The sequence below is a fragment of the Canis lupus genome, chromosome 28 (genome assembly GCF_003254725.2).
Source record: "Canis lupus dingo isolate Sandy chromosome 28, ASM325472v2, whole genome shotgun sequence".
NCBI lineage: Eukaryota > Metazoa > Chordata > Mammalia > Carnivora > Canidae > Canis > Canis lupus.
Genome location: NC_064270.1, coordinates 10,722,132 through 10,740,711, shown reverse-complemented (window position 1 = coordinate 10,740,711; position 18,580 = coordinate 10,722,132). Strand labels below are relative to the sequence as shown.

Here is an 18,580-nt window from a genome sequence, read left to right as displayed (position 1 = left end):
GAGTTTAGCATTCTTAACATTCATCACATTACCTTGAACATATATCTAGTCTTAGTATGTGCCAGACATGGTGCTAAGCAGCTTTTCAGAAATTATCTCATTTAAATTTTTATAATACTGCTCTGAGAATTATTATTATCCTCATTTTACAGAGGAGGAAAAGGAATCAGAAACTTAAGTAAATTTTTGGTCACACAGAAGTAATGGAACTAGGATTTGAAAGCAGGCTTACTGACTCCAGAACCCAGGCTCTTAACTATGTGCTGCATTCCTTCAAACATGAAGGACTTTGTATAAAATGTCATCCAAACAGATAAACCAGAAATAGAGCTGTGTGGTATTCTACCCGGTTATAGCAGTAATACTTTAAAATTTTGGACATTTCTTCTGTGTGAAAGCATCATTTTAGTCCAATCAGTCAGTCAACTGATGCTGGGTATCGGGGTGTGAGGACAAAAACTTGTTCATACTTTGGAGAAATCCTTTGCAGAATTTGAGCCTTGTATTCCTTGCTTTGTATATGACCAAATATGCAGACTGGATTTTCCAAGGCTGTCTCGGGTTCAATGAATAATTTCACTGATACATGTTTGTTGAATTTTGTGTTTCTTTTCATGTATTTGCTCAATAAAGATAATCTGTTAAACCTAAAGTGCAGGGATGCCTGGGTGGCTCAGTGGTTTAGTGCCTGCCTTTGGCCTAGGGCATGATCCTGGAGTCTGGGGATCAAGTCCCACATTGGGCTCCCTGAATGGAGCCTGCTTCTCCCTCTGCCTCTCTCTGTGTGTCTTTCATGAATAAATAAATAAGATCTTAAAAAAGAATCTGTTAAACATAAAATGCAGAATAAACATAAAATAAAGCAATTTTATTTTGACACTTTCATCAAACTTTTAATATGAATTCATCAATTGAAATAACCTATTGGAACATGTGATTCAATTTTTATTTTGGATCATATAATCTGAGGACTTGTTTATTCATTTGTTTAGAAACTATTTATGAAAGGTGACTATGTGCCAGAAGCCATGGGAAGCAAAATAGATGTAGGCTTTGCCCATGTGTGCTAGGAAGGCTAGTTGGGAACCATCACGTGAAATAAGTAGGCACACAAGGAACTTTACAGGGAAGTTTGTTCAGACACTGAAACACAGGCGGGGAAGAGCTTAGTGAAGGAGGAGAATCCTGGGAAAACCTCAGGTGAAAGCAAGTCAGAAGGAATTCCAGGAAATATATCCCTAGAAAAATCCAGCATGGTAAAACAGTACAGAAAAAAACTTAATGCTTTAAGTTTACAATGTTCTCACATCTGTTGCTTCCGTTAATTCTCATCAGAAGCCTATGAATCAGGGAAGGCAAGCATAATTATGATTATTTCTATTGCTAAACATTGGGATCCCTGGGTGGCGCAGCGGTTTGGCGCCTGCTTTTGGCCCAGGGCGCGATCCTGGAGACCCAGGATCGAATCCCACGTCGGGCTCCCGGTGCATGGAGCCTGCTTCTCCCTCTGCCTGTGTCTCTGCCTCTCTCTCTCTCTCTCTGTGTGACTATCATTAAAAAAAAAAAAAAAAAAAATCATTACTAAACATTAAAGCTCAGCCAGGGACAAAGCTATGCCGCTTTTGTATCCTTGTTTCAGACAAGGCAAAGCCTGTGGGTTCTCTGGGTAGCCGGAAGGGAGCATGTAGAAAGAAGCAGAAGTGACGACCCCTACTATGCTGTGTGGCTATCTGAAAAAAAGCAGGCTGTGAAAGGGATTATAGGCGAAAGGAGAGAAAATGAGTGGGAAATATCAGGGAGGGTGACAGAACATGAAGGACTCCTAATTCTGGGAAACGAACTAGGGGTAGTGGAAGGGGAGGTGGGCGGGGGGATGGGGTGACCGGGTGACGGGCACTGGGGGGGGGGCACTTGACGGGATGAGCACTGGGTGTTATATGTTGGCAAATCGAAGTCCAATAAAAAATATACAGAAAAAAAAAAGCAGGCTGTGAACGAAATATAATAAATAGTTAAGTACTTCTTGGTGGCAGCGTTATACCTACTCTTCTTGGCATCTGTGTCAAGACAGAACACGAATCTAGCATTTTAGAGAGTTGTTCAATTTAGACAGTTGTGTAATTCTGAGATTTCATATCCAGACATAATCTGAGCGGAGTCTAGGGATTTGTGACCAGATCTTCATGGGTGGAATTAAAACAAGACACTACAACTCCCAGCAGGCCTCGGGGGCAGCGTCTCCTCCCTGACCCTTTTCCGCCCCGGCTGGGGGTGACCAATAACCGTTGGTTATTTGAATAGACCAATGATACCATGGAACTGTTTAGCCACCCAATCGCATGGAAGAGGGGGGAAACACCTTAGCCAATCCAAAGGCGTGGGGGCGGGGCCGGAGATGGGAGCTGTGAAAGAAGTTTGCTGACTAAGATGGCGACTGAGGCGCAAAGTGAAGGGGAGGTGCCAGCCCGCGATTCTCGCCCGAGGTGAGCCGAGTTCTTGGTCCAGCTGCCTAGGAAACGAGGCCGTGGGCTGGTCGTACTGACGCTTTTCCTTTGGGTCCTGGTGACCCAGTGGGGCCGGGCTTTGTTCCTTCCTCCTCCGGCGTTTCGCCTCCTTACGCCCGCTCTCTGGCCCAGGAACTGAGATCCAGCCTGGCCTCGGCGTGGTCCCGCTGATGCTGGACCGAGGTCCGCCCGTGTGGTGGCTGCGGACCCTCCCGGTGCCGCTGCGCGGAGACCCTGCTTGGTGGTGAGGAAACTCACGTCCAGAGCTGTTAAGCGGATTCCCTAACGTCACACAGGGCTGGGAGACAGCTCTGTTACACTTTCCAATCTGCTTCGAGGCAGTACGTCTTGAACCCGATCAAGGGTTGGACTGTCCGTTGGAAATGGGTCTGAGTTCTTGGGCCAATTAAAACGAATTTTTAAAAATTTTGTATTGTGGTTTCGAATGCTTACCACGAGTTCTACCCTCTTAGGAAATTTTTAGTGTGCCTGACAGCATTGTGGACTATAGGTGCAGTGTTGTACAGCCTATCTCAAGAGCTTAGTCTTGCTTAACGGTTACTTTATGCCTCTTAAGTAGGAAGTCCCCATTTTCTCTCTCCCGGCCCCTGGCAACCAGCATTCCACTCTTTCATTCAATGAATTTGACTATTGTAAATAATCTCCTATCGGTGGATACCACATATATGTAAGTGGAATCATTTGCCTTCCTGTAACTGGCTTATTTTACTTAGCGTAATGTTCGTAAGGTTCATCCATGTTGTCCCCTATTGCAGAATGTTCTTCTTTTTCAAATAAAAAAATACATGAGAGAGCGAGGGAACAAGAGAGCATAAGCAGGGGGAGGAGCTGAAGGAGGAGAATGGGACTCCCCCTTGAGCAGGGAGCTCCTTGCAGGGCTCATCCCAGGACCCGGAGATCATGACCTGAGCCAAAGGCAGACGGTTAACTGACTGAGCCAGCCACCCAGGCAGCCCACAGAATTTTCTTTTTTAAAAGCTGTAATATTCCATTCTATGTATATACCATATTTTGCTCTTCCATTCATCTGCCCATTGCCATTTAAATTGTTTCCAGGATCCCTGAGTGCCTGCCTTGGGCCCGGGGCATGATCCTGGGGTCCTGGGATCCAGTCCCGCTTCGGGCTCCTTGCGAGGATCCTGCTTCTCCCTCTGCCTGGGTCTCTGCCTCTCTCTCTCTGTGTTCCTCATGAATAAATCAATCTTAAAAAAAAAAAAAGTTGTTCCCATATCTTGGTGATTGTTAATTGTGCCTCAGTGAACACGAGAGTGCTGGTAAATTGTTTGAGATCCTGATTTCAGTACTTTTGGGTAAATGTGCAGAAGCAGGATAACTATAAATAGTTATTCTATTTATAAATTTTTGAGGAGGGATCCCTGGGTGGCGCAGCGGTTTAGCGCCTGCCTTTGGCCCAGGGCGCGATCCTGGAGACCCGGGATCGAATCCCACGTCGGGCTCCCGGTGCATGGAGCCTGCTTCTCCCTCTGCCTGTGTCTCTGCCTCTCTCTCTCTCTCTCTCTGTGTGACTATCATAAATAAATAAAAATTTAAAAAAATTAAATTTTCGAGGAACCTTCATACTATTTTACATATCAGCTGCACTATTTTGCATTCCCATCAACAATATACAGAGGTTCCAATTTCTCTACACTTTGGTTGTCTTTTGTTTTTGTTTTTTGTTTTTAATAATAGCCATCCTGACAGGTGTGAGGTGATGACCCACTGTGATAAGGAGCAAAGCAAATAGTCCCAGCCAGAGCAATTAGGCAAGAAAATGGGTTAAAAAGGCTACAAAATTGGAAAGGAAGAACTAAAATTGTTCCTGTTTGCAGACAACATGATCTTACATAAAGAAAAGACGAACAGTTAGAACTAATAAATTTAGTAAAGTTGCAACATACAAAGTCAACATACAAAAATCAGTTGCATTTCTATATTTTTGCAATGAGCTATCTAAAAAGGAAATTAGGAAAACAATCCCATTTACAATAGCACCAAAAAGAATAAAATACAGGCTAATTTTTAAACCTCCCTCAGCTTCACTTTCTTAACCTATAATGATGTCTACTCCAGAGAATCTTAATATTAAATTAGAGAGTCCTTTTTGAAGTGCTAGCCCTGAGCCTAGCAGGTAATAACATTCAGTACGTGATAGATTTTCTTTTTCCTGGTGGAACTAAAGAACAGATCAGAGGGATCTGCAGTTTAGAAAAATCATAATTTCTACAGGCATACCAAAATGTACCTTTTCCTAGAAAGAATTTCCAGGTAGTCTTGTTACAGCCTTGAGACCTTAGTTGTCTTAACTGATTAAATATATATTAGAATTTATTTATTTTTTAAAAGATTTTTTAAAAAATATTCTATCCATTTATTCATGAGAGACCCGGGGGGGGGGGGGGGAGAGAGAGAGAGAGAGAGAGGCCCAGACACAGGCAGAAGGAGAAGCAGGCTCCATGCAAGGGAGCCTGATGTGGGACTTGATCCTGGGACTCCAGGATCATGACCTGAGCCGAACAAAGGCAGACGCTTAACCGTTGAGCCACCCAGGTGTCCCTATTTTTAAAATATTTTATTTACTTATTCATGAGAGACACACAGAGAGGCAGAGAGATAGGCAGAGGAAGAGGCAGGCTCCCTGCAGGGAGCCCTTTGTGGGACTCCATCCCAGGATCCAGAACCACACTCTGAGCTGAAGGCAGAAGCTCAACCTCTGAGCCACCCAGGCATCTCTATATTAGAATTTATAATAGAGTGAGCTTATTTTCATTGTCTCAGTGTAAAGTGTAAACCCTTTGGTTTGATGTTATTTGGTGCCATTTGTATTGAATAGGAGATTCCAGGTCTTGGGAAGATAGGTTTATGAGTGGAGACTGGATTCCTTTCCTAGCTGAGATGGACATGTTTGATTGAATGTGTCAATATCTTATAAGGAAGAATTTTTCACCACTGGAGGTGCCTATAAAATGGTCGATCATTTTTTGCCTGGAAATTGTAGAGAGGATTGATAAATTCAATCAGCTCGTCTCTCATCCTGCTCTAAAATCTTGAATTGTGATGAGAACCTAAAGACAAAACATTATTCTGTAGCAGGTGGAGTTTGAATTTGCCAACTGAATTTAAAATTTTTAAAAAGAATTTATTTATTCATGAGAGAGAGAGGCAGAGGGAGAAGCAGGCTCCATGCAGGAACCTGGGACTCAGTCCCGGGTCTCCAGGATCACACCCGGGGCTGTAGGCGGCACTAAACAGCTGGGCCGCTGGGGCTGCCCTGAATTTAAATTTTAAGTGCTGGGGATCCCTGGGTGGCTCAGCGGTTTGGCGCCTGCCTTTGGCCCAGGGCGCCATCCTGGAGTCCCGGGTCGAGTCCCACATGGGGCTCCCTGCATGGAGCCTGCTTCTCCCTTGGCCTGTGTCTCTTCCTCTCTCTCTCTCCCTCCCTCTATGTGTATCATAAATAAATAAATAAATAAATAAATAAATAAATAAATAAATAAATCTTTAAATTTTCAGTGCTAGTATTAGTTACATGATCAACACATATTCACAGAATCTCATCTGAATTTGAAACTTTTATTAATTTCATGTTGTAAAAGAGAATTTGGGTTTATGTAAGCCTTTTTTGAGGGCAGGACATATATATTATTATATATTCCCAAAGCTTAGCTTTGTGTAGATGGTCAATACTGAATAAATAATAGTCTTTTGTAATACATAAAATATTCCTTGTGGTGATAAATACCACACAAAGTATTTTTTTTCCCTGCAGATATTAATCTTTCTAATGTTCTGTTGGTGGTGTGGCCCTTTGTATTCATTCCATAAAGAAGAGGAAAGAATGGTCTGATTTGCACAGATCAGTTTTTATTTGCACATTGAATGGAGAATTCTATGCTTGTCCATTAAGAACTAGTTTTCTATTTCTTCATCATTATTTTAAGTCTGCTCCTAGTAATTAGCAATGCTTTTAATTGTTTTAGTCAAAGAAATAAGAAAAAGTTGCTCTGGGGGTGCCTGGGTGGCTCAGTCAGTTAAATATTGACTCTTGGTTTTGGCTCAGGTCATGATTTCAGGGTGGTGACATCAAGCCCTGCTTCCCACTCCATGCTCAGTGTGGATTCTGTCTCTCTTTCCCTGATCCTCCTGCTTGTGTGCTTTCTCTCAAATAAATAAATCTTAAAAAAAAAATTGCTTGGCCTGTAAAGAATTCTATTTTGACCTGTTGATGGTAAACAGCTTTGCCCCTCTTTCTGGTCTTTATCAGGTGGAATAATGCTTTAAAATTGAACTAACTTTAGTTATACCTTCAGGTTACTTTTAAGTGAATAGTTCTAAAGAGGAATCCACAAATAGAAGCTATCCTCTCTACCAATAGCAATATAAAAATAGTTAAGACTCTCTGAGGCCAAAGAGAGAAAAAGCTAAAGCAGGAAAGGAATTAGAGCCACCTCCCCACATAATTGGCAGTAGAGAAATACAGCTCAGTACTTTTGGATTGAAAAGATATATAAAAATTAAAGTGCTAACTATTATTAGATGAGGAGGGGAAATTGATGACAAAGAGTCACAGGCTTTTTAACCTCAATATTCACAGGGAAAAAAAGAAACCTGCTGTGAACCAGGAAAAGCAAACAGGAGTATATACAGGGTTGGAGGGAAGAAGCAAAGCAAGCCGTTGTAGTGATAGTATTTGTCATAAGTTGGTGACAGCAGTGTCCAAGTTTTGAGGCTCAAGCCTGCTCCTAGAATTTAGGAACAGCAGGAAGCTTAGGAACAGACTGCTGGATGCTTGCATGCCATTTTCAAAGTGTTTTTGGAGGATAAAGAAGGTGCCTTTAGATCTGTGGGGAAAGGGTCCTGCATTCTTCTAATTTACATACACTGTAGAGTATGGAATAGGGTTACTAAACACATAATTTCCTGAAGACTTCTTCTTTTTTTTTTTTTTTTTTTTTAAGATTTTATCTATTTATTCACAAGAGATACACAGAGAGTGGTAGAGACATAGGCAGAGGGAGGAGAAGCAGGCTCCATGCAGGGAGCCCGATGTGGGACTCCATCCGGAACTCCAGGATCACGCCCTGAACCAAAAACAGATGCCTATTTGCTGAGCCACCCAGGGGTCCCTCCTGAAGACTTTTTGTTATATTGTTCTTTCTCTAAAAAGTAGTGTGGCCTTCAAGAAAAGTGATAGATGGAACCTTTACTGATCCTAGGAAGACTTCCCTGTTCTCATATGCACAAGTGGGAAAACATGATTTAAAATATCTGAATCTGGGGGCAGCCGCGGTGGTGCAGCGGTTGAGCGCCGCCTGCAGTCCGGGGTGTGATCCTGAAGACCCAGAATCAAGTCCTGCGTCGGGCTCTCTGCGTAGAGCCTGCTTCTCCCTCTGCCTGTGTCTTTGCCTCTCTCTCTCTGTGCCTCTCATGAATAAATAAATAAAAATCTTAAAAAAAAAAAATCTGAATCTGGTTTTGTATTTGTGCTGTCAAATCTTACCTGAAGGGTAATGACAGATTATTCAGTAGTCTTTCTTGAACCTGAATAGTTTTATTTATTTATTTATTTTATCAATTACCTGACCTAGAGTGTTTGATCATTATACTTGTAGATAGGGCCAGCCTTGCTAGAAAGAGAGGGGAAGAAGCAATATAATTTTAAAATTAATCCACATAAACTGGTAAGTAGCTTACTTTTCTTTGCCTTTAATCTTTGGTAGAATTTGTGAAATTAACAAGTGATTAAAGATGGAGGTTGCTGGTTGGTTGTGTGTAAGGTCATCAGAGAGTGGCAGTCTGTTTTTGTTGTTACTGCAAATCCAAGACACTATTTTATCCATTGGATGGGTTTGAGGAGGGATGCCTGGGTGGTTCAGTGGTTGAGCGCCTCCTTTTGGCCCAGGGCATGATCCTGGGGTCCTGGGATTGAGTCTGCATCTGGCTCCCTGCATGGAGCCTGCTTCTCCCTTTGCCTGTATCTCTGCCTCTCTCTATGTCTCTCATGAGTAAATAAATAAAATCTTAAAAAAAAAAAAAAAAAAAAAAAAAGGTGGGTTTGAGGAGACTCACTCCATTCAGGCTCACAAGAAGCCAATTGATAAATGCAAATTACCAAATATACAAAGTAGGTATATCAGCTGGTCTCATTAAAAAGAAAGATTTTAAAATTAATTAATTAATTAATTTGACAGCGAGATAGGGAATGGGAGCTGGGCGGGGGGGGGGGGGGGTGGTGGTGGTGGTGGTGTAGAGGGAGAGGGAGAAGCAGACTCCCAGTTGAGCTGGAAGCTCAAAGCTGCTGGATCATGACCTGAACTGAGGCAGACTGTTAACCTACTAAGCCACCCTCAGCTTGTCTCATTTTATCTTTGGGGCACACAGTTGATTAGATTATTGCTTTTTCTTTTTCTTTTTTTAATCAGCAATGATCATTTTAGGATACCTCTGGTTATCTTGCCTGAACCTTCTTCTTATTCTTCTTTTTTCTTTTAAGATTTTATTTATTTATATATTTGATAGAAAGAGAGAGAGAACACAAGCAGGGGGAGCAGGAGAGGGAAAAGCAGGCTCCAACGGAGCAGGGAGCCTGATGTGGGGCTCTATCCCAGGACCCTGGGATCATGACCTGAGCCGAAGGCAGACACTTAACTGACTGACCCACCCAGGCTCCCCTGAACCCCCTTAACTACATTTTTTATTAGCCATCTTTTAGGATGGTTATTTCTAGAAATGCCAGTGCCCATCTATTTTGTGCTGATGGTTTTCTAGTGTTACTTGATGTATCAGTCAGAGTTCAATTAAGACACAGAAACTAATATAGTAATTTGAACAAAGGATTTTTTTTTTTAAATTTTTTTAATTAACTTATTTATTTATGATAGTCATCAGAGAGCGAGAGAGAGAGAGGCAGAGACACAGGCAGAGGGAGAAGCAGGCTCCATGCACCGGGAGCCCGACGTGGGATTCGATCCTGGGTCTCCAGGATCGCGCCCTGGGCCAAAGGCAGGCGCTAAACCGCTGCGCCACCCAGGGATCCCCCAAAGGATTTTTTTTTAAAGATTTTATTTATTCATTCATGGGACAGAGAGAGAGAGAGAGGCAGAGACACAGGCAGAGGGAGAAGCAGGCTCCATGCAGGGAGCCCGATGTGGAACTCGATCCCGGGACCCCGGGACTACGCCCTGAACCAAGGGCAGAAGCTCAACTGCTGAGCCACCCAGGCATCCCTAAAGGATGTTTAAAATAAAGAATTATTAAAAAATAAAGAATTATTAACTATAATGGAATTAGGGTAACAGGGATTAGCTAGTAAGAACTAAAAGAGATTTTTTTTTTAAATTTTTATTTATTTATGATAGTCACACACACACAGAGAGAGAGAGAGAGAGAGAGAGAGGCAGAGACATAGGCAGAGGGAGAAGCAGGCTCCATGCACCGGGAGCCCGATGTGGGATTCAATCCTGGGTCTCCAGGATCGGGCCCTGGGCCAAAGGCAGGCGCTAAACCGCTGCGCCACCCAGGGATCCCCTAAAAGAGATTTCTAAAGATTATATTATATTATATTATATAGTAAATATCAGAAACAGCTTATATATATCAAACTCATCCTGTTGTACATTTTAAGTATCTTGCAGTTTTATTTGTCAATTATACCTTGATTAAACAAACAAAAAAAGAATCCAGTATAATTTTTAGGGCTGAGTAGAATGTACCAGGAAGAGGTCCAGACCTTGTTTAAGGCTTGGCTGTGGCTCACATAGAATGGCAGAAAAGAGTTTGTTGGAAATTCGCCTCATAGAACTTCATCCACTCTTTAGGGGACGCCTAGGTGACTCAGTGGTTGAGTGTCTGCCTTTAGCTCAAGGCATGATCCTGGAGACCTGGGATCAAGTCCCACACCAGGCTCCACACAGGGAGCCTGCTTCTCCCTCTGCCTATGTCTCTGACTCTCTGTGTCTCTAATGAATAAATAAATAAAAATCTAAAAAAAAAAAAAAAAAAAAAAAAAGAAAGAAAGAAATCCACCCTTTAGGGTACTGGGGAAAGCTGTTCATAGGGAGGTGTCTTGGAGGGAAGCTACTGGTTTATGGATGCTGCTGAGTGCTGAGGATTGCAGGAGCAGGAAGCTATCACTGGAGAAGCTGCCCTTGCTGTGAGAGCTGGGAGCTGGAGAAGTTGTGCATATTTAGGAGCTTACCTAGCGGAGTGCCCTGGAACTAGAAAGGGAAGGGTCTTCTTCCTGCAGTGTCTCTCCAATGTTCTTTATTAATAATGCTCAATATTGTGCTAGCTGAAGGAAATATAAAGGCTCCAGCTCCATTTTTGCAGAGTGGCCAAAGATGGGTAAGGGGCATTAAATCTGTAACTGGCATATGTGGAGAGTCATCTCCCTCCAGTTCTGTGCTTCCCTTGCTGCAGCACTTCCTAAGACTTTTCTAGAGGAGTGAGTATGAGATAGTGTGTAGGATCTGAATGAATGAAGAGGGACTGAAACAAGTCAGAGAGGACAAGAAAGTGATTGGTGGTTAAATTTGTATTGATAGACTTATTTGCGTGTAGGCTTGTAAAAGTCTATATGCTTTCCAAATAGAATAACTGTTTCCTGGATTAAAGAATCTGGAACAAGTTGTATTTAACCTAATAACTATCGTTTGTCTGAATTTTATTTTTTGAGGCATGCTGGTGTTTAAAGTATTAGTAATATCTTATTGATCTTGTCAGTTTCAAACTTTTAAATATCTCGGAGGGGGTGTTTATTGATACTTTTCTCTCAATTAAAGCCGTGTGTGTTTTTGAGCAAGCTACTTTTAATTTCTCTATCTTTTTACCTAGAGCTTCTGGTAGGTAGTTATATGAAGTTTTGGAAATTGGTGGTTTGTAATGATCTTGAAATATATATAATTTTAAAAGAGTTAATGCATTTCTTCCAAGGTCTAATGTACAGTATTGCACCTGAATCTTTATTAAAAAAATATATTTTTAAAAGATCTTCTTTATTTACTTGAGAGACAGAGAGTGAGAGAGAGCACAAGCCAGGAGGGGGGCAGAGGGAGTGGAAGAAGCAGACTCCCTGCTGAGCAGGGAGCCCAACTGGAGTGGATCAGGGACTCCTGTACCATGCCCTGAGATGAAGGCAGATGCCCAACCAACTGAGCCACCCAGGCGCCCTGCACCTGGATCTTTTGAACAAGTGTAGTTTTTAGTTATAATTACTAGAGTAATACTCTTTTATCCTGAATTTACATTTAACATCAACATCAGTTATTTGGCATAACACAGCATTATGCTAGAAAATTTTGCTACTTTTTAAAAAAGATTTTACTTATTTATTTGAGAGAGAGGGCCTGAGCAGGGAGGGACAAAGGGAGAGAGAGAAACTGATTCCTCATTGAGCAGGGGGCCCAGGACCCTAGGATCGTAACCTGAGACGAAGGCAGATGCTTAACTGATGAGCCACCTAGGCACCCCCAGAGTTTTGCTATTTTTTAAAAGAACCTTTGAATAATGTGGAACAATGAAAATTGCTGAAATGAATTGAGCTGAAGAACCAAAAGTTACATGCTGTGTGCTGTGATTGGTGTATTTGGCTGAACAAAAGTTCACATCTGTAAGGAAAACCAAGATGGGTTTGTGAAAAACTGAGAAGCATTGGGAAATTGGTACAGAAAAGAGAAGCATAAGAGATAAGACAAAATTTAAAAAGGAGAATATGGAGAAGAGGAGGTGACTTTTGAGTAGAGGCTGCCAGCCACAGCCACAGGGGTAGGCTTTGGAGGCAGTGGTGATAATGAGCCCAGCAAGAAGTGATCTTGGAGAATAGAGATTTCCTAAGTAGGAGGTAAGGAAGTAGAATAATCAAAATGACTAAAAGGGACTGGGACTGGGATCCCTGGGTGGCGCAGCGGTTTGGCGCCTGCCTTTGGCCCAGGGCGCGATCCTGGAGACCTGGGATCGAATCCCACGTCGGGCTCCCGATGCATGGAGCCTGCTTCTCCCTCTGCCTATGTCTCTGCCTCTCTCTCTCTCTCTCTGTATGACTATCATAAATAAATAAAAATAAAAAAAAAAAGGGACTGGGACTTATTTATATAGTGGGACATTTTAAATATTTGTATATGTATATTTATATATAAACTTTAAGATTTTATTTATTTATTCATGAGAGACACAGAGAAAGGCAGAGACACAGGCTCCCTGCAGGGAGTCCAATGTGGGACTCAATCCTGGGACCCCGGGATCACACCCTGAGTCAAAGGCAGATGTTCAATCACTGAGCCACCCAGGTGTCCCTATGTGACAGAAATTTAAGCTAGCTTAAGCAAAGAGATGATATTGATTGGCTCAAGAAACTGAAACATCCTAAGGGTAGATCAGGAATGGCTTAATCTGTATTTAAATTCTCAAATCTTAATGTCAGTAGGCATCTGCTTGCTTTCTTAGATCTGATTTTCTCTGTATTTGCTTTTGGAAAATGCAAGTTCTTCACTAAAGATGGCAGTAATGGACCACCATTAGTGGCATTCCACAGGTTTAGCAATCTTAGTATCCAGCGAGAGTCTTGGAATTGGGTCTTTTTTTCCCCCTGATTTGACTTTGTGGGCCTTTGCCTCAATCAATGAGGAATACAGAATGTTTCGATTAGGTAAGCCTGTGCTCACACTTGCTACCAGGGAGTAGGTTCAACCCACCAAAACACATATACTGAAAGATGGGACGAGGTTATTGCCCAAAGGAAAATAGGGGTGCTGTTACCAGAGGAAAGGGAAGATAGATGTTGGGTATGCAAAAATAACATGTCCACTATACTATCTTAGTAACCTCTCTGTACACCCTCCTTTATTTAAGATTATGTTTTGAAAAGGGCTTGCCACTAATATGTGGAGAACACGTTTTATCTTTCTTAAAAAAACAACCAAACAAAAAAATCAAACAAAAAGGCCCCTTATTTAAGTATTATTTATTTTTTCCACTAAACAAACCCTGTTCATCTTTAAGACCTACCTCAAATCTCAACTCTTGTATAAGGGTGAAAGTTTCTCTTCTCCTCCTGAATTTGTACATCGTTTATTGTCTCTACCATGGATTTGGCAGTTAATGATTTTTTTTATCTTTTGTGCTGTGGTCTTTAGCTATTAACATCTTGTAGGAAAACTATCATTCTTTTCTGTAATTAAGTATAAAACTACAATGATGTAAGTGAGGGGAAAACAATTTTGTCAGATGCTCACAAGTTTTATGATCTATCATAAGTAATTATTCAAGTATGAAGTGGGTTAATGATAGAATTTTTATATTGGGAAATGTATTAGTGTCAATTCATAACTGTAACACTATATAAAGCATAGCTTTTAGGATAATTATAACACTATACAAAGCCATAGCTTTAAGATAATTGGATGAAAACATAATAAATAACAGTATCAGTTGCCAGATTAAATACAGGTTATTTGTCAAGATGAATCATTACCTGAAAGCTAGACACAGTTTTTGGTTACTCCAAGAAAGAAATAGAACCACAGAAAAATTCAGTCACTTGCCTGCTGAATTTAGTTGTGCTGAACTATTAATCCTTTGGCTTTTGAAAAATTAATACATAACTAAAATATTGCTTGTATACACAAGTATGGAAATGAAATGTTTCCTTTAAAGGCAACATAGATCAGTTTCACATAAATTTAATCAAGTTTGGGTTTTATTTCTCTTGCTTCCTGACCAGAGTGTATTACATAGTATCAAACTAATTTCTTGAGACTCAGTAAGATTATGGAAACACAGTAATTGGGGCTCCTGGGTGGCTCAGTTGGTTGATGGTCTAACCCTTGATTTTGGCTCAGGGGTTGTGAGATTGAGCCCCATGTCAGGCTCCCCAGGCAGTGGGGAGTCTGCTTGAGATTCTTTACCCTCCCCCTGCTCATGCTCTCTCTCTTTTAATCAATCAATCAATCAATCAATCAATCAATCTTTAAAAAAACTACAATAATAATCTGAGCCAGTCTATAACAAATAAACCTCCCCCAATTAAACAGAAAAGATCCAAGATGTCACATAAAGCTATATCCACTTCAGACATATTCCTGATTGTATGATTTCAATTTTCTTTTTTTGTTCTTCTTATTTTTTCCCCTAGAAAATTAAAATGGCTTGGTTGTTGATCTTTGTCCAAGTTTCTACGATGTGGTATAATAAAGAAGTAAAACATTATTTGACAGCTTTAAGATAATAGGTCATCTGATTAGAGATAAGGTCATTTTAGTTGGATTCTATCAATATAAAAAAATTCATGAGTATAGAAATCACATAGTTGTACATATTAAATTTTTAATTGTATGTCACAATAATGAGAGCTATGTTTGCTAAATGTATTTTAATTATACCTTTGAGAGGGGAGAAACTCATTAATTTAGCAATTAACCTAAAGGTACTAAGATAATATAATTAAAAAGTTCTTCATTTGTTTTATTTTCATGCTGAATATAATTGCAAAATTAAACCATGTAAGTAATAACAATGAAACTGAAGAATAACTCACCAAATAACAGGAAACTTAAGAATTAGGGGAAGATCAGAAACTGAGAGAGTACACAGTGATACAATTTAGTAATATTATACTTGATATTATCATCAGATACTTTCCTTTAGACTTTATTTTTTTAAAGATTTTATTTATTCATCGTAGACAGAGAGAGAGAGAGAGAGAGAGAGAGAGAGGCAGAGACACAGGCAGAGGGAGAAGCAGGCTCCATGCCAGGAGCCTGATGTGGGACTCGATCCCGGGTCTCCAGGATCGTGCCCTGGGCCAAAGGCAGGCGCTAGACCGCTGAGCCACCCAGGGATCCCCTCCTTTAGACTTTAATTGGAAAGCACTACATGCACTATAAGCTGTGCTTTGAAGTATGGCCAGTTTTTGTATACGTAAGTCCATCTATCATTTTAACAAATTTTTGCATCAAATTTTTACAATCCTTCCATTGGTTGCAATAATAGTTTCTTCACTGAGGTACCAAGGCCTACTTTATTTTTTTTCTTTGGGTAAGGTCATTTTTGTGGGAGCTGTCATTGTGACCAAGCTCTCTCAATCGAAGTCCACTGATGTGAAACATATACTTACATCATTACATCATTATATTAAGATTGTACAGAGGATAAAGCCTAAATTTTATTAAAGCATAAATATTTTAACTGATATAATAGATTCTTTTTAGGTGTTGAGAAATAAAAGTTTTGAAAAGACATTAGAATATTTAAATTTTTAAAAAGTATTTTTTCAGATACTTCAAAATTTTCTTTCTTTCTTTCTTTTTTTTTTTTTTTAAAGATTTTTATTTATTCATGAGAGACACAGAGAGAGAGAGAGAGAGAGAGAGGCAGAGACACAGGCAGAGGGAGAAGCAGGCTCCATGCAGGGAGCCTGACGTGGGACTTGATCCCTGGTCTCCAGGATCAGGCCCTTGGCTGAAGGTGGTGCTAAACCGCTGAGCCACCCTGAAATTTTTAAAATATTATATACTTGATGCACCATAAAGTCTCATATATTAGAATGCTATCTTTTCAACATTACATCATCTCAACAGTTGGTGTCATTCAGACTGAATGGGAAAGTATATTGTGTTTCCCCAAAGTGGGGGTTGCTTAAGACTAACTACAGTGAAAAAAATCTCATAATTGCTTCCAATTTCAGAGGATTTTTAGCAGTTACCCAAAGATCTTTTTAAAATAGTGCTGCTTCACAGGCTAATATATATATATTTTTTATTTTTTTTTAAATTTATTTTTAAAGATTTTATTTATTCATGAGAGACACAGAGGAGAGAGAGGCAGAGACACAGGCAGAGGGAGAAGCAGGCTCCATGCAGGGAGCCCGACGTGGGACTCAATCCCCGGTCTCCAGGATCAGGCCCTGGGCTGAAGGCGGCACTAAAGCGCTGAGCCACCCAGGCTACCCTATGTATTATTGATACTTCGAGGAAGAGTAATTATTTTCTTGAGTGAGAACATTGTGTGTCATTCCATAGGGCAAAATCTTAAGTCAGGTTTCCAAAAAATGTTGAGGTGAGGAAGATCAGGAGTTCTTTAATTTCTAAATAGTTTAATTCAGATTAAGTTTCTCTAGTACTTCGAAATTAGTTTGGAATCACATATAGGCATCAAATACACTTTTGGAGACTTTTGGAGTCTTAATTAGAGGGAAGAGGTTCTTTTTAAAAAATATTTTATTTACTCATTCATTCATTCATTCCAGACACACACAGAGAGAGAGGCAGGCAGAGACAGGCAGAGGGAGAAGCAGACTCCATGCTGGGAGCCCGATTCGGGACTCGATCCTGGGACTCCAGGATCACACCCTGGGTGGAAGGCAGGTGCCAAGAAGGCAGGAGCCAAACCGCAGAGCCACCCAGGGATCCACAAGGGAAGAGGTTCTAATTTAAAAACCTTGGACAGCTACTCTAAGGGCAGACCTTAGAATGTAAAGGTTTCAAAATTTTTGTCTAAGAAATTGAATATAATTCCTTGAAATCTTGTGGTACTACTTACCAACTTTGAACGGTTTCTGTTTAAAAATCCTGCCAGCTTGGGCACATGGGACCTGTTTTATCCTTTCTCTATATATAAACTTTCATGACACCAGTACACCAGTTTAAATTTGATATATAGGAAAAGAAAAAAATAATAGCTTCTTGTTTAATATTTATATGTATTCCTAACAGCTCTCCCAGAAAGTGACACAAGGAAAGCCATGTTTCAGAGCCAGTGGGTTGAAAAAGTAGTAAGAGAGTGCATACTTCTCTTAGGGTGGTAAGTCAGATTTAGACAACATTAAATATAGCTCGTATTTTGATAGATGTTGCCAAGGTTGTGGTTCTTGGAGAACAAATCAAGTTAAGCAATTCACTAGGGAGGAAACATTTAGTTTTGTGGGTATGCAGTTTTGGTAGCAGTCAGCCAAAAAATACATCTGCAGGATACGTTTTTTTCCCCCCACTGCCTTGAATTTTGCAGATTCATGGGTTCAATATGCCTCAAAAGCACTTGCATTTCATTATTCTATAATTGATTTTTCAGCTGTGGATTCTGTTTGTAGTCCTTTCACTAAGCAGATCACCTTACATGTAGAGTTCCATCTGGTGGTAAGAGTAATCATAGCAGATGATAAGTAGGTTATACAAATTATCCTATTCTCTCTTCTCTTCTCTTCTCTTCTCTTCTCTCTTCTCTTCTCTTCTCTTCTCTTCTCTTCTCTTCCCTTCCCTTTCCCTTCCCTTCCTTCCCTTCCCTTCCCTTCCCTTCCCTTCCCTTCCCTTCCCTTCCCTTCCCTTCCCTTCCCTTCCCTTCCTCTCCCCTCTCCCCTCTCCCCTCTCCCCTCTCCCCTCTCCCCTCTCCCCTCTCCCCTCTCCTCTCCTCTCCTCTCTTCTTTTCTTTTCTTTCTTTTTCTTTCTTTCTTTTCTTTTCTTTTCCTTCCTTCCCTTCTTTCCTCCCTCCCTCCCTTCCTTTCTTCTTTCTTTTCTTCCTTTTCTTTCTTTCTTTTTTTTTCTTTTCTTTCCTTCTATGTGAGTTCTACACTGAACTTGGAGCTTAAACTCAGGATCCTGAGATCAAGAGTTGCATGCTCTACTGACTGAGCCAGCCAGGTGCCCCCAAATTATCCTTTTTGATAAGCTTTGCCTCTTAACCTTCTTTGGGATGGTTGCCTAGTATATGCATTTAAATACAAGCCCTTGCTCTCTCTTTATGCCTACCTACATACCTAACTACTAATTCTCCTGGTTCTGGTCATCTATGCAAAAACTTTTATGATGAGGAAATTAACCTTTACTATTAACTTTGATTTTCTATGATATTTTCATCAAGTTGTAACAAGATTTAGGTTAAAGCTACTTGTTTTTTTTTTTTAAATTTACATGAAAGACTTGATTCTACATACAAGTATGTAGAATAATATAATCAATATTTTCCCAGCCTTAATAAACCTTAACATTTGCCATATTTACTTCAAATTAATCTCCCTTTTTCCGCAGCTCCATGATTTATTACAAGAATATTGCTAGCACCCTAGATAT

General features: G+C 40.5%; 1 protein-coding gene across 1 annotated transcript in view; it reads left to right on the top strand.

Moving 5' to 3' along the window:
* Nucleotides 1-2,347: 2,347 nt before the first annotated feature.
* ARHGAP19 (Rho GTPase activating protein 19) overlaps nucleotides 2,348-18,580 on the top strand; it is a 65,159-nt gene continuing 48,926 nt past the window's right edge. The window contains exon 1 of the mRNA XM_035707680.2: nucleotides 2,348-2,483. Within this exon, the coding sequence (XP_035563573.1) occupies nucleotides 2,428-2,483 (56 nt within the window). The 5' untranslated portion in view covers nucleotides 2,348-2,427. The remainder of the gene's footprint in view (nucleotides 2,484-18,580) is intronic.